Consider the following 12,338-nt stretch of genomic DNA (forward strand, 5'->3'; position numbering starts at 1 on the left):
AAGAAACAGAATCAATACATACATAGTGCAGACCTCCTAAGCAACGCATTTGGAATTCCGTCCAGTAAATAGTCTAAAATGTAAGGTCAACAATTTTAGAACTCTCGAATTCTCAATTGAAACGAAAACACAGAATATATTTCCATTACAAAGCTAGCCGGACTATGGAACTGCAGTCCTTTTTTATCTCATGAGCTAGTTTCAAAACATAACTTCAATAATAGCTTAAAAACATCTCAATAATGAATAGATGTGAAAATTGACCGGTGAAAAAGTTAAGATATGTCCACCGTTAACAATTATAACTATTATATTATCAATCTTAATTCTTGTCTGATCACTTCCCATTAAATGCTTATTATCTCAAAAACGAGCCCGGGACACCCAATTTCTCTTTCCAGATTTGGAAGCATTAAATTTCAATTCTGAAAATCGAAATTTTTAAAAAAGTTTATTTTTTCCCCAAAAAGTACGTAGGCAGTCAACCTAGTTTGAGTAAACAGTAATTGAGTAAGCTTCCTTTTTGGAAAATTATAGAATTTTTAATGGAGTTACAAAAAATTCTACGCGTTATTTTCTTGATGTTAAGAATGTTTGTTTGATAAATTTAAAAAAAATTAATTCGTGTAAATTACACTGGAACTTTTGCTATATCGATATTTAGTATTGGACTGAAAATTACGATGAAATACCTCAGAGGACATAATTGACATATTTTCCATATCCTTATTAGTGAATATAATGTTTAATAGTTTAATATGATAATAATAGTTTAATAATTAATTCACAAACACCTTACAATGGAAGAGGTAATACATGAACAAGTTACATAATCATAAATAGAAGTACAATAAGAATATAATAATAGTTTGAAAATCATCTTTAATATATGGCTAGTTTTTTATACCAGAGTGAAAACAATCGTTCCGTGAAACACTAAAATTACTAAATAGTACAAAATAATGCTACTTAAGCAACAGAAAACAAAGGAATTTGCATGATATTGTGCTATTTATTATTACTAAAGTTTCACGGTTATGTTGTTTTCCCTCTATTGGGGATGGTTTATGTAGTAGAGGGGAATCATTGAGGCAAAGTTTTGAAAAGGGATATCTTCGCCTCTAAAATCTCTCCACATTTGTTCGTCCAAAAAGCTTTGCAGGTTACTGGGTCTTATACCCTTCCTGGTTTTTATTTTGGTTTTCAGACGGTTCCATGCCGATTCAATCTCTTGTGTGTGTACTCCCGTTATAGGGTCCACAAAATTATCAGCATGAGTCACCACCCTGTGGCATATAATGTTGGGCGCATACTGTCTTAAGTTGCAGTACACTGCACTGTCGTCAGTGTGCAGTTCACTATTAGGCATCAACACCGTTCGAAAAATTGGCATCAAGGTTGCCCTATTCCTCTTCTCGACGACTTGGAAATATCCCCGGCAAGGCGATTTTTCAGTGGTTATTATACCAAAAACCCAAGTATCTTGCTGGCTTCGTCTTCCCCGCTGTGCCTATACATTATTAATAAAAATGGGCTTAGAAATATGTTTACAAATTGTGGGGGGGGGGGGGGGGGGGGGGGGGGGTAGGTGTTTACAGAAGACTTTCCGGAAAACCATTGCTTGCGTTAATAATAATTATTGTTAATAATAATGATAATAATAATAATAATAATAATAATAGTAATTTAATCACTTATTATGCGCGCATTACATTAATAATATATGTACCTATTTTTAAAACTATCTACAAATAAAATGAATAAGTATACATTAATATATACTGAAAATAAAATATGCCACCTCTAATATATATATATATATAGTTAGAGATAGACAGAGGATTTAAAAAGAAACCCCAAAAAAATATCAAAATGCTGATTTGAAAAGGTGGGTTTTAAGATGGCACTTAAACAAACTAACGCCTTTAATGGCGCGAAGGTCCAGAGAACGGGTGCAAGGTTTCAAGGTTTCAAGGTTTTTTTATTTCACAGAATGAGAATTTTATACTTTACATATTTATTAAAAAAACTGAGAGGACCAGAAGAAAACAACCCAAAAGGATTAAAGAAAATATTTATGCACCTTGAAACTATATGTAACCGGCGGCAAGGCGCTCAAATCACTAAACAGATTGCAAGTGTGTTGGCAAAAGAGTTTATTCACAACTCAGCTTAGTACATCACAAATCAGTACAAAACGAGAACGAGATTACAGCTCTCTGTCTTCTAACGACGCGAGTTCTTTGTCTTGACTCTGTGGTTCGACGCTCTTCCAAGTTCTCTTGCTATACTGACTAAATTGACTTAAAAAGCTCTATTTATGCTTGAGTCTGCATTCCTCATGTATTACAATAATCCACGCGCAATACGCACAAGGCGCACTTGTTCCGTAAAACGTGGCTTATGCTAACATTACTCATGTAATCCCAGGAAATTAATTAACTACTTGTTTGCAGATTTCACTTGACATAGAGGAAGAACATTCCTTAGTATCCGGAATTATAATTAAACTAATTAAAACTAGGTTAAAGTCCGATTTACTATTGTTCAATATATAAAATAAAGTGAAGTTTGAACTAAATTAAGGTAGGAAATAAAGTTACATTGAAGCAAAACCTAAATAGAATCAAAATTCTAAAGCAACAGATGATTTTAAAGCTTATTTTTAAAGACTTTATGCGTTGAACTGGTTTTTATATTATGTGGTAAATCATTCCAGCTTGTGACAGCTGCATACTTAACACCAAACTTACCATAATTATTCAGGTTTTCTGGAGGGACATATGCCGCCCCATTGTTTTCCTGGTCTTGCGTTTATATGTGGCAAGTAATAAACCTTTGCTAGATCTTAAGTTATAACTCCCCTTATCTTTTATGTTTATAAGCTCAGAAATGTGATGTTACTTTATTGGGCCTTAATTTTTTATGTGAATGTTAAAAAGCTGTCGTTTAATTATTAAGCACCAAACATTCCCCTTGCCGCTTACCTTAGATTTGTGATTAAATTTACTTTCATCACACTTGCAAACGGTGTTTGGACCTCCAAACGGGTAAATTGGTCTCCTTACGAGATCCAGCGAGCACACACTTCTCAATGCCTTGAAAACCCGGCCAATGAAATGTGGAGTTACACCCAACATGACCGCTGTTCGTTTCTGTGATTCTTCAACCGACCAGAAGTATAGAAGCTTCGTTAGGATAGTCATTTTTGTTCTTGGAAACATCTCCCAAAAGCTATTAGTTCGTAGACTTATTTTCTTCTAACATAATCTACATTTCCTAGGGTGAAATTAATAGAGAAATGGATCGCATTTGGTTATTTTTTCCCTCTTTTTACTGTATCAAAATTATGAATACTTCATAAAATAGTTGAAAAATCAATGACAAAAATGATAGATTCTATATCGACAGATAGAATAGATACATTTAAGTAGCTCAAAAAGAGACCTTAAGTAAATAAAACATGACGAGTCTTCTTCGTTGATGGAGAACGTCATTTTACTGAGCCTTAATAGTAGGATGATTTTACTCATATAGGCCAATCTTTCCGATGTAATTTTTTTTCTTTTTAGTATAAAAAACTTAATTATATCAATTAATTTTTACCTTTTATTTTATGGAATGCATGACTAAACAACAGAGGTCTAACATAACTTAAGGATTAAAAACCTACCACAGATATCCATCCACATGCTCGTTCTCTCTAGCGTTGAGTTCCATATGTATATTGCATGACTGACATTACAGTGTATGGATTATCCTCATTTGAATTAACCAGTCAATAATATCTAGGCATGGCTTATCCAAAGGTTACACAACTCGAATAGATTCATAATAACTTTGATACTATTGTCAGAGCTGATGGCGAAAGTTTTGCTTTTAAAGATAGAAAAAGACGTGAAAACAGATACCTCGATGATCCTATTTCAATTTTTGTATAAAGCACATATCAAGTAACCGGAAGTGTATTTATGCCATACAAATGAGATCGATTATCGATGACAAGATTTAATTTCTTTGCTCTGAATGACATTTTGGAGTCGAGAGTCGAGGGTACTAAGTTGAATGTACCAAGAATATTTTTACGCTTTTTAAAACTCGTTTGAAGTTATAGAGTAAAAATATTTGCATCAATAAGTTACAAAGTATATTACGCGATTACCCGAAAAGTTAAAGAAAACAAAACCACTGACAAGCGTCCGTATCTTGTTACAGCGTAGGATAGAGAAAGTAACAACAACAACAAAAATATTATTGGTTCAATATTATTGAACCTCGACAGTTAACGATAATTTCATCATGTTATAAGTAAAAAGTGCAAGCAGCTCGTTTTTTCTTTTTGTATTGTTATTTTCATATCTATTTGTCATTCACGAGAATAACTCCAATTATGTTTTCGTTTCATTCAACAGAGTATTTTATTGTAAAGTATTACAATAAAATACTCTGTTGAAAGAAATTGTTTTATTGTTTGCTGGCATACTATATATCGTTCCTTAATACACTGATAACTGTAAATATACGCAGAAATGTTACTGTGCATACCACACTATAGTTGAACTTCCATCAAAAAACTCACACGATCGATCGATAACCATAACGCCCATAATCTGTAAAGCTGTGTAAATTTTCTTTTCTCTTCTGGTGTCTTATAACTTACAGGAGAAGGTGGTGCTGATAGGGGGAATTGACGGAGTCCGTCTTCTTTTTGTAAACCCATTATGAAATTAACGTTGAAATATATCCATAAGAAAATGTTTGGCATAATGAGGATTAAGAAATCAAAATTTAACCATGAATTAAACTTTAATATATTCGACTAATTGTATATCGACCCTGAAAATTAGGACGCCATCTGGAAGGGTGCTTGGCACACATCTTCCCACCATCTTTCCTTCTTTTACATGACAAATACTGCCATTATTTATCAGCTGAACGTCGTCGTTGCAGGTGAGTCTGCAACTTAGAAAATATAAAAGTCAATGAGCAAATGAATTAGTGTATGGGTCAATGGATGGATGGACGGACGGACGGACGGTGGGATGGAGGGATGGATGGATGGATGGATGGATGGATGGATGGATGGATGGATGGATGGATGGATGGATGGATGGATGGATGGATGGATGGATGGATGGATGGAAAAAATGTGGTGTAATACTAATAGCGTTTATTACTTACGTGATTCGAGCATTGATTGGCTCATACGATGATAACAGCTGAAGGTATAACCTTCCCTTTCCTACATAAAATAGAAATCTCCATTTTTTTCCTTCTCTAATCAATTCGTTGCTGGTAACGGGAATTCCTTCCCTTTTGGATCTTTCCAGGCTTGCATGGTCACTTATTTCCCAAGTGTAGGCCCATGCTTCTATGATATTTTCTTTTAAATGATTACGGATTTTGTTGGGCTGAAATTAAAAAAAGAACAACATGCCATTGTCATTACCGACTGTTTTTTTAGTTCAGCAAAATAAAATCGCATACTGGAAATTTTTAGTTTAATCTTTCTTCAGCGTGGCGTAAAGGATTTACACTACTCACCTGGTTCATTATGGCCGACATAAGCGTATTATTCAAACCACGAAGAAGAACATTGTGGTGGCCCAGAGAAGAAATGGAGTGGAGTTTGAGCTTCTGCCTAGTACCAATGTAGGTACAGCCTTGTACTGCGCACTTGTCGGCTCGCTGACTGCAGTTCCGCATATGCAAGACACTTTCACACCTGAATAGAGCATAAGTGGGTTAAGAATGATTTATGTAAACTTTAAAACGACACACTACTTCAGCACAGCCAACTAGAGGCAAAAGTGAAGCATAATAAAGTGTAGCATAATAAACATTTTAACAGTGAGCTGTCAACTAGCGTGATTTGATTGGTAATTGATTTCGGTAGGCCAAGTTATGGTTGCTTAACTTAAGTGTAATTTCCTGAATTTTGCGACTTTTATCGCTCTTTTTACCGTGTAAACGCTCGACTATCAATCAAATTAAACTAGCTTAGAATTGCTTCTCTATTGTTACCATTGGCATTTCCGGATTTTTTCTTTAAGCTGGTTTAAATTTTCCTGCTAGAAACGCACCCAGTGTAAAAAACAATCGAAACGCAAATAAATAAATAATAACACCTAAACTTGATATAGTTTGCTCCAAACTTAATTTTTAAGTGTGATCTACTTAAAAAGGGCGTTCATAAGGCTAGATCCGATAAACGGGAAAAAAAGTACAGCTGTAATAAACTTGCGATAACATACCAGACTTCACAAAGTAAATAAAAGTGGGTCCTGTCTGTTATGATGCAGTCATGGTAAATCCATCTAGCGTCTTCCGAATCCATCATTTAAAGTAGGCGAATTAAGAACTGAAGTTTTCAGCTTTTACTGAAAGGTTTTTAAGAAATATTTAAGACAATCCTGTGAAAAATCAAATGAACACGTAAATTGAATAATCTGGAAAGAACGCGGATAGCTGAAAAGATAAGTGGTTTAATATTATATCACACCGACCAGGAAAACGTCATGAATACTCCTTTGTATTAGCTTCCGTTCGACAAACTGACGTTACTTATCGTATTTGACACGCCTTTCAAACTGTGATCAAAGTCCAAGTTAAGGTTGCAAATACTCTACCATCATGTCCGATATCGGCTCTGACGTCGATCAAACTGCGGAAGAATTCGAACAACAACTTCGAGTCAGAAATGCTCAAAATACGAGAAGAAATAACCGAGCACTGAAGAGAAAGTTTGTTGTGCTTCGAGCGCGTGATATGAGATTTTGTGCTGTGCCGCGCCGAAGCAGAATGTCGGATCTGGACAACGCGGGAAGAGTACAAGACATCCATTTCACGCAAAATGACTCCTCAGAAGCCATGCTGGCGCTCATAATAGCTACCTTTCCTTTTCTTAGAATGGAAAGCAATCTTCCTGCAAGGTAAGGCAGCATAATTTAGTATAATATAATATTTAGTATAGTATAATATTTGAGATATATATAACGCGCGCGCTGAATGACTGCTTAATATGTTTATGAGGGCTGAGACAAGCTCAATCAAAATTTTTCACTTAAAAAAAAAAAAAAAATATAAGACGACTGCCTTTCTATGCATACGTATTGTGATATAAAACATACTGGGAGTTTTGTACCATGCACTGAAGCGTACTATAACGACAGTCATTTTCATGTGATTTGCGTATATAGATATGATTCATTATCATGAGAGCGCATGTCATTAATCCGTGAAACAAAACTAAATATGTATAGACCTCTTTAAGTTTGGCCTAATGTCTACCCATTTCAAAAGTAAAGCGTATCAACGGCAGTATTTGATCTCAAATATGGATGTTATCGTTTGAGCTGGACAAACAACAAAACTCAGCCTATCTTGCAGGAATATAAAACACGCGTCGTGCTTCTCCTAACACTTCTTTCCTGTTCTGCAAATCCCCAAAGTGTATCATAACTTTATACAGCACAGCAAGCAAGTTTTTTATTTATTTATTTATTTTATAAAATACAATTCATTTGCAATAACCTAACAACGGAAGTTGCGCGCGCGTGCGCAAAAAAAGCATGCGCTCACAACCATCAAAACAAACAAATTAAAACAGTTGTTTTATAAAGCTGTTTATAAGGTTTATGCGTCAGTGAATTCTTAGTTTGTTGATAACTAAATATTACAATGCGCTAAATAAGTAGTAAATGTTTCACGGATTAATGGTGTACAATCTAATAATACTGAAAGTGAGGTTTGTAATTATGTCTCTTCAGGAAGTGTATGACTGGCTGGGAAGTCAAGAAGAGAACCCTCTCTACTTTGTAATAGAGACATTTGATAAAAACATTGTGCGCCCTGGACAAACCATTGAACGACAAGACCAAATTTTAAGAATAGTAGAGTTGGTAAGAAAATTACGTTTGTTTGTCAGTACTTGCTGCTCTAGTATTCAATTAATCGATCATCGATGCTGCTTCTTTTATAGAACAAGCAGGAGATGACAAATATTTTTGGTCAGGAAGAGGTAAGTACATATATGCATGGATATTAAATTGTACATGTATGTACTTATGAAGTTGAGGTGAGATATCGTACGTTTAACTGTTAGGGAAAAGTGGGTTTGCTTTTTTCAATAAACATGAGAAGGCCAGCAGGTTTTCACTGTGCGCTTGATACCCGGACCTGGAGGCTAGATGTGTAAACATCGCCTCGTGATGGAGAGGGTAGCAGGTTTTTTTTGACGGGATTTTTACTGTGCGCTTGATACCCGGACCTGGAGGCTAGATGTGTAAACATCGCCTCGTGATGGAGAGGGTAGCAGGGTTTTTTTTTTTTTTTGGACGGGATTTTTACTGTGCGCTTGATACCCGGACCTGGAGGCTAGATGTGTAAACATCGCCTCGTGATGGAGAGGGTAGCAGGTTTTTTTTTTGAGTGGGTTTGACTTTGTGTGTTAACTTTTCCTCGTTTCTATTTCACCTATGATACTTCCCGTCTTTTCTTTTTTTCTCTTAGATTGTATTCAAAGGAACAATGCCTCCAACAGATAAGGGAGATGAATCCACGGTCATCAATGATGGTAAGCCATGCATTACAGTCCGTCCGTCCATTCATTCACTCACTCATTGATTGATTGATTGATTCATCCATCCATTCATCCATCCATCCATCCATGTATCCATGCATCCATGCATGCATGCATGCATTCATTCATTCATCCATTCATCCATGCATTCATTCATCCATTTATTCATCCATTCATTCATTCATTCGCCCATTCATTCATTCGCCCATTCATTCATTCACTCATTCATTTATTCATAAGTTCTTTCAATCATTTATTAATACACAACGGCATGTTCTTACATTTTTTTCTGTGCTATGACCAGTTGAAGAAATACGTGAGCGGAATAATGATCAGAAACAAGAGGAAGCGAAAAAAAGGTGGCAGACTCAGAAGAAAGCCTTGAAGCGGCAACGGCGAAGACTTAATGAAAAGGAGAGAAAGAAACCGAAGAATACAACCTTAGAGAAATAGACTAAAAAATTTAAAAAAAATGCAGTAGAAGAAGGATAACACAAAAGCAAGAGAAAATGAACTAAGAGAAGGAATTCCCCCTATATAGCCTTGTAACCATCATGTGCATAGTTTGATGCTATTTTTAAACCATTTGTTTTTCTGCATGCGCATTTACTGCGCACGCTCTTCGCTGTTTGCTTACGTTTTTGGGGTTTTCCGTTACTTCGACTCTGCCCTGAATATGAATGTGCACGTCGAAAGCTTGGCAAATGCGACAGAAAATTGAAGTAGTAGTATGTTCAACTTTCTGGAGTAAATTTGCATTTATTTTCCGAAGCTTCGGACCTACATCGTCATCTTAGGGCAGGTTTGAACATTTGAACATAAGAAAAGCATCAGCAAACAGCGTAGAGCGCACGCGTACTATGCGCGTGCAGAAAATCAAACGATCAAATAAATGATATCATTGGATGATATTTTTAGAATAGATTCTAAAAATAGTATCAAAGTGTGCACATGATGGGGCACGGGGATTCCTTCTCTTAGTTCATATTCTCTTGACAAAAGTTTATATTGCGGCTTCCAATAGGACGTTTGCATGATAGAGTGATTTTCATATGATCGTGAAAGAATAGGCAAACTAATAGTTAGTAGTAGACTCTAAACCAATGATTTTCTTTTGTTCTTTATCAACTATTACAAACTAAAGGGTCTATTTTCTTTCACGGTCATATGGCAATCACTGTAATGTCACTGACCTCTACTACCAGACTCCCTTGCACACTTTCTTTTATTCAGTTAATCAGCACCTGTTGTATTACTATTCTCATAGGGAAATACAAATTTGAATAAGAAAGAAAATTCGCGAAGCATTATGGTAGTGGGAGTCAAATGACGCCATCATGCAAACGTCCTATTCTTCAATCGTTGTTGTGTTTAAGACAAATATTGTGTTTTAAGACAAATATTGTGTTTTAAGACAAATATTGTTAAATATTGGCGGGAGTTTGTGGGACGCGTTTTCAGACAAACAAACAAAAGTCAGTAAGAAAGGAAAATCAAAGGTCATCAACGTATTATATATTTGTTAAAGTTCTATGGCGGCCTAAAAAGCTTCTTTTTTTTTTTTTTTGCATTATGGAAAACTAGATTGTAGCAAAAGTACAACATACTTATCACTTAACTCACTGATAAGCAAGCTGCCTTGCTGAAACTGTGTATGTAGAATGTCTTTAATAGGTGTACCTCATCACATAAAAGGTACTGGTAGATTAGTATTTGTCATATGAAACAACAGAAATACATAAAAGACATGGCATGTAAAGGTATGAACAGTATATGGTGAATTAAATCAACTTGAAAGGATTAGCAATTGGCAAAATAAAACTCTTTATGGTAACTTTCTTCAATAAGCTATGTCTCATCCGGTATTTATCCCTTTAGTCCCATCTATGTTTCATCCCTTTAGTCCCGTCTATGTTTCATCCCTTTAGTCCCATCTATGTTTTATCCCTCTAGTCCCATCTATGTTTTATCCCTTTAGTCCCGTCTATGTTTTATTCCTTTAGTCCCATCTATGTTTTATCCCTTTAGTCCCATCTATGTTTCATCCCTTTACTCCCGTCTATGTTTCATCCCTTTAGTCCCGTCTATGTTTTATTCCTCTAGTCCCATCTATGTTTCATCCCTCTAGTCCCATCTATGTTTCATCCCTCTAGTCCCATCTATGTTTTATCCCTTTAGTCCCGTCTATGTTTTATTCCTCTAGTCCCATCTATGTTTCATCACTCTAGTCCCATCTATGTTTTATCCCTTCAGTCCCGTCTATGTTTTATTCCTTTAGTCCCATCTATGTTTTATTCCTTTAGTCCCATCTATGTTTCATCCCTTTAGTCCCGTCTATGTTTCATCCCTTTAGTCCCGTCTATGTTTTATTCCTCTAGTCCCATCTATGTTTCATCCCTCTAGTCCCATCTATGTTTCATCCCTCTAGTCTCATCTATGTTTTATCCCTTTAGTCCCGTCTATGTTTCATCCCTTTACTCCCGTCTATGTTTCATCCCTCTAGTCCCGTCTATGTTTCATCCCTTTAGTCCCATCTATGTTTCATCCCTCTAGTCCCATCTATGTTTTATTCCTTTAGTCCCGTCTATGTTTCATCCCTTTAGTCCCATCTATGTTTCATCCCTTTAGTCCCGTCTATGTTTCATCCCTCTAGTCCCGTCTATGTTTCATCCCTTTACTCCCGTCTATGTTTCATCCCTTTAGTCCCATCTATGTTTCATCCCTCTAGTCCCATCTATGTTTTATTCCTTTAGTCCCATCTATGTTTTATCCCTTTAGTCCCTTTTCCTTTTCCATGTGTTATCCAATATTTATCGCTTTTCCCATCTATGTCCGGTATTTATGGATGAATGATCATTATCATTACGTCACCAGTGATGTTATATCCATAGTCATGCGCGTTTGGGAGCCCTAAATTTATTTATCCCGAAACGTGTACGATATCCAAGCTGAATCGTGTACGATTGTAAATGTAACCAACGAAACTGATCGTGTACGATATCAAAGCTGAATCGTGTACGATTATTTACGCGCAATGAAACCGATCGTGTACGATATCAAAGCTGAATCGTGTACGATTGTAAATGTAACCAACCACGTCATCGTGTACGATATCAAAGCTGATCGTGTACGATTATTTACACACAACGAAACTGATCGTGTACGATCAGAATGAACGTGTTGGATATGAGATCGTGTACGATGTCATGAGATCGTATACGATATCCCAGATAGACACATTGATCCTAATTTTGACTGTTTTACTTCTCTTTAGGTGAGAGTGGAGCTGGTAAGACTGAGTCTACAAAATACATCTTGAGGTAATCCATTTTTTGCGTTACAATTGCAATACAATACAAGGACAGCAGAGCACTCTAAACGTCTGTGTGTATTTGAGAAGTGGACTTAGATGGGCTCATAATATTTAAAAAAATAAATTATAAATTATACCACACTATTTAGTATTTAACAGTAAATTAAGACAAAGGTCACTCTTCGTTTCACTCGAGCTACTGTTGTCAAAGCGTGAGAGGTATAAAAGTGGTCCATATCATGTTCTTTATCATGATATGTGCGGAAAAAGGGACCAATTATCGGTTCCCTATATCATGAGCCTTCATTATTTACTGTCAGCTGTTATACGTCGAAGCTTGTCCTGGATACTTGTGTCTTGTATAAGAACTTTATAGAAATTAGAACTTAGATATAATAGAAGCAGTTTACCTCTTTCTAGAAGTAGTTTACTTTCAAGGCCTCG

The 12,338-nt window shown here is 35.9% G+C and overlaps 3 protein-coding genes across 4 annotated transcripts; 1 reads left to right on the forward strand and 2 right to left on the reverse strand.

Moving 5' to 3' along the window:
* Positions 1-970: 970 nt before the first annotated feature.
* Positions 971-3,266, reverse strand: LOC148906739 (uncharacterized). The gene is made up of 2 exons (XM_089038262.1): positions 2,988-3,266; positions 971-1,510 (listed from the first exon to the last, which is right to left on the reverse strand). The coding sequence occupies exons 1-2, from the start codon at positions 3,222-3,224 to the stop codon at positions 1,052-1,054; spliced, it is 696 nt and encodes a 231-aa protein (XP_088894388.1). The 5' UTR covers positions 3,225-3,266; the 3' UTR covers positions 971-1,051.
* A 1,521-nt stretch (positions 3,267-4,787) lies between these two features.
* Positions 4,788-6,587, reverse strand: LOC148906740 (uncharacterized). 2 transcript variants are annotated; one of them, XM_089038478.1, is made up of 4 exons: positions 6,255-6,587; positions 5,545-5,725; positions 5,182-5,411; positions 4,788-4,956 (listed from the first exon to the last, which is right to left on the reverse strand). In XM_089038478.1, the coding sequence occupies exons 1-4, from the start codon at positions 6,338-6,340 to the stop codon at positions 4,800-4,802; spliced, it is 654 nt and encodes a 217-aa protein (XP_088894604.1). In that variant the 5' UTR covers positions 6,341-6,587; the 3' UTR covers positions 4,788-4,799. The 2 variants fall into 2 exon arrangements, with proteins under 2 accessions (XP_088894604.1, XP_088894603.1); XM_089038477.1 differs by having other exon boundaries at positions 4,788-4,962.
* A 1,031-nt stretch (positions 6,588-7,618) lies between these two features.
* LOC148906741 (uncharacterized) lies at positions 7,619-9,375 on the forward strand. Its single transcript, XM_089038479.1, has 4 exons — positions 7,619-7,901; positions 7,982-8,020; positions 8,512-8,575; positions 8,886-9,375. Exons 1-4 carry the CDS (start codon positions 7,701-7,703, stop codon positions 9,032-9,034), a joined length of 453 nt encoding a protein of 150 aa, XP_088894605.1. The 5' UTR covers positions 7,619-7,700; the 3' UTR covers positions 9,035-9,375.
* Positions 9,376-12,338: the final 2,963 nt, after the last annotated feature.

This window comes from Actinia tenebrosa, unplaced genomic scaffold (genome assembly GCF_029948245.1).
Source record: "Actinia tenebrosa isolate PJP-AT-01 unplaced genomic scaffold, QUT_ActTen_1.0 PGA_scaffold5__44_contigs__length_20552954, whole genome shotgun sequence".
NCBI classification, from domain to species: domain Eukaryota; kingdom Metazoa; phylum Cnidaria; class Anthozoa; order Actiniaria; family Actiniidae; genus Actinia; species Actinia tenebrosa.

Coding starts and splice junctions, on each gene's coding strand:
- LOC148906739 (XM_089038262.1), bottom strand. CDS start 3,224: ATGTTTCCAAGAACAAAAATGACTATCCTAACGAAGCTTCTATACTTC. Junction 1,511..2,987: donor AATTTAATCACAAATCTAAG/GTAAGCGGCAAG, acceptor AATAATGTATAG/GCACAGCGGGGAAGACGAAG.
- LOC148906740 (XM_089038477.1), bottom strand. CDS start 6,340: ATGATGGATTCGGAAGACGCTAGATGGATTTACCATGACTGCATCATA. Junction 5,726..6,254: donor TATTTACTTTGTGAAGTCTG/GTATGTTATCGC, acceptor TGCTCTATTCAG/GTGTGAAAGTGTCTTGCATA. Junction 5,412..5,544: donor TGTCGGCCATAATGAACCAG/GTGAGTAGTGTA, acceptor TTTTAATTTCAG/CCCAACAAAATCCGTAATCA.
- LOC148906741 (XM_089038479.1), top strand. CDS start 7,701: ATGTTTCACGGATTAATGGTGTACAATCTAATAATACTGAAAGTGAGG. Junction 8,021..8,511: donor ATATTTTTGGTCAGGAAGAG/GTAAGTACATAT, acceptor TTTTTCTCTTAG/ATTGTATTCAAAGGAACAAT. Junction 8,576..8,885: donor ATCCACGGTCATCAATGATG/GTAAGCCATGCA, acceptor TGCTATGACCAG/TTGAAGAAATACGTGAGCGG.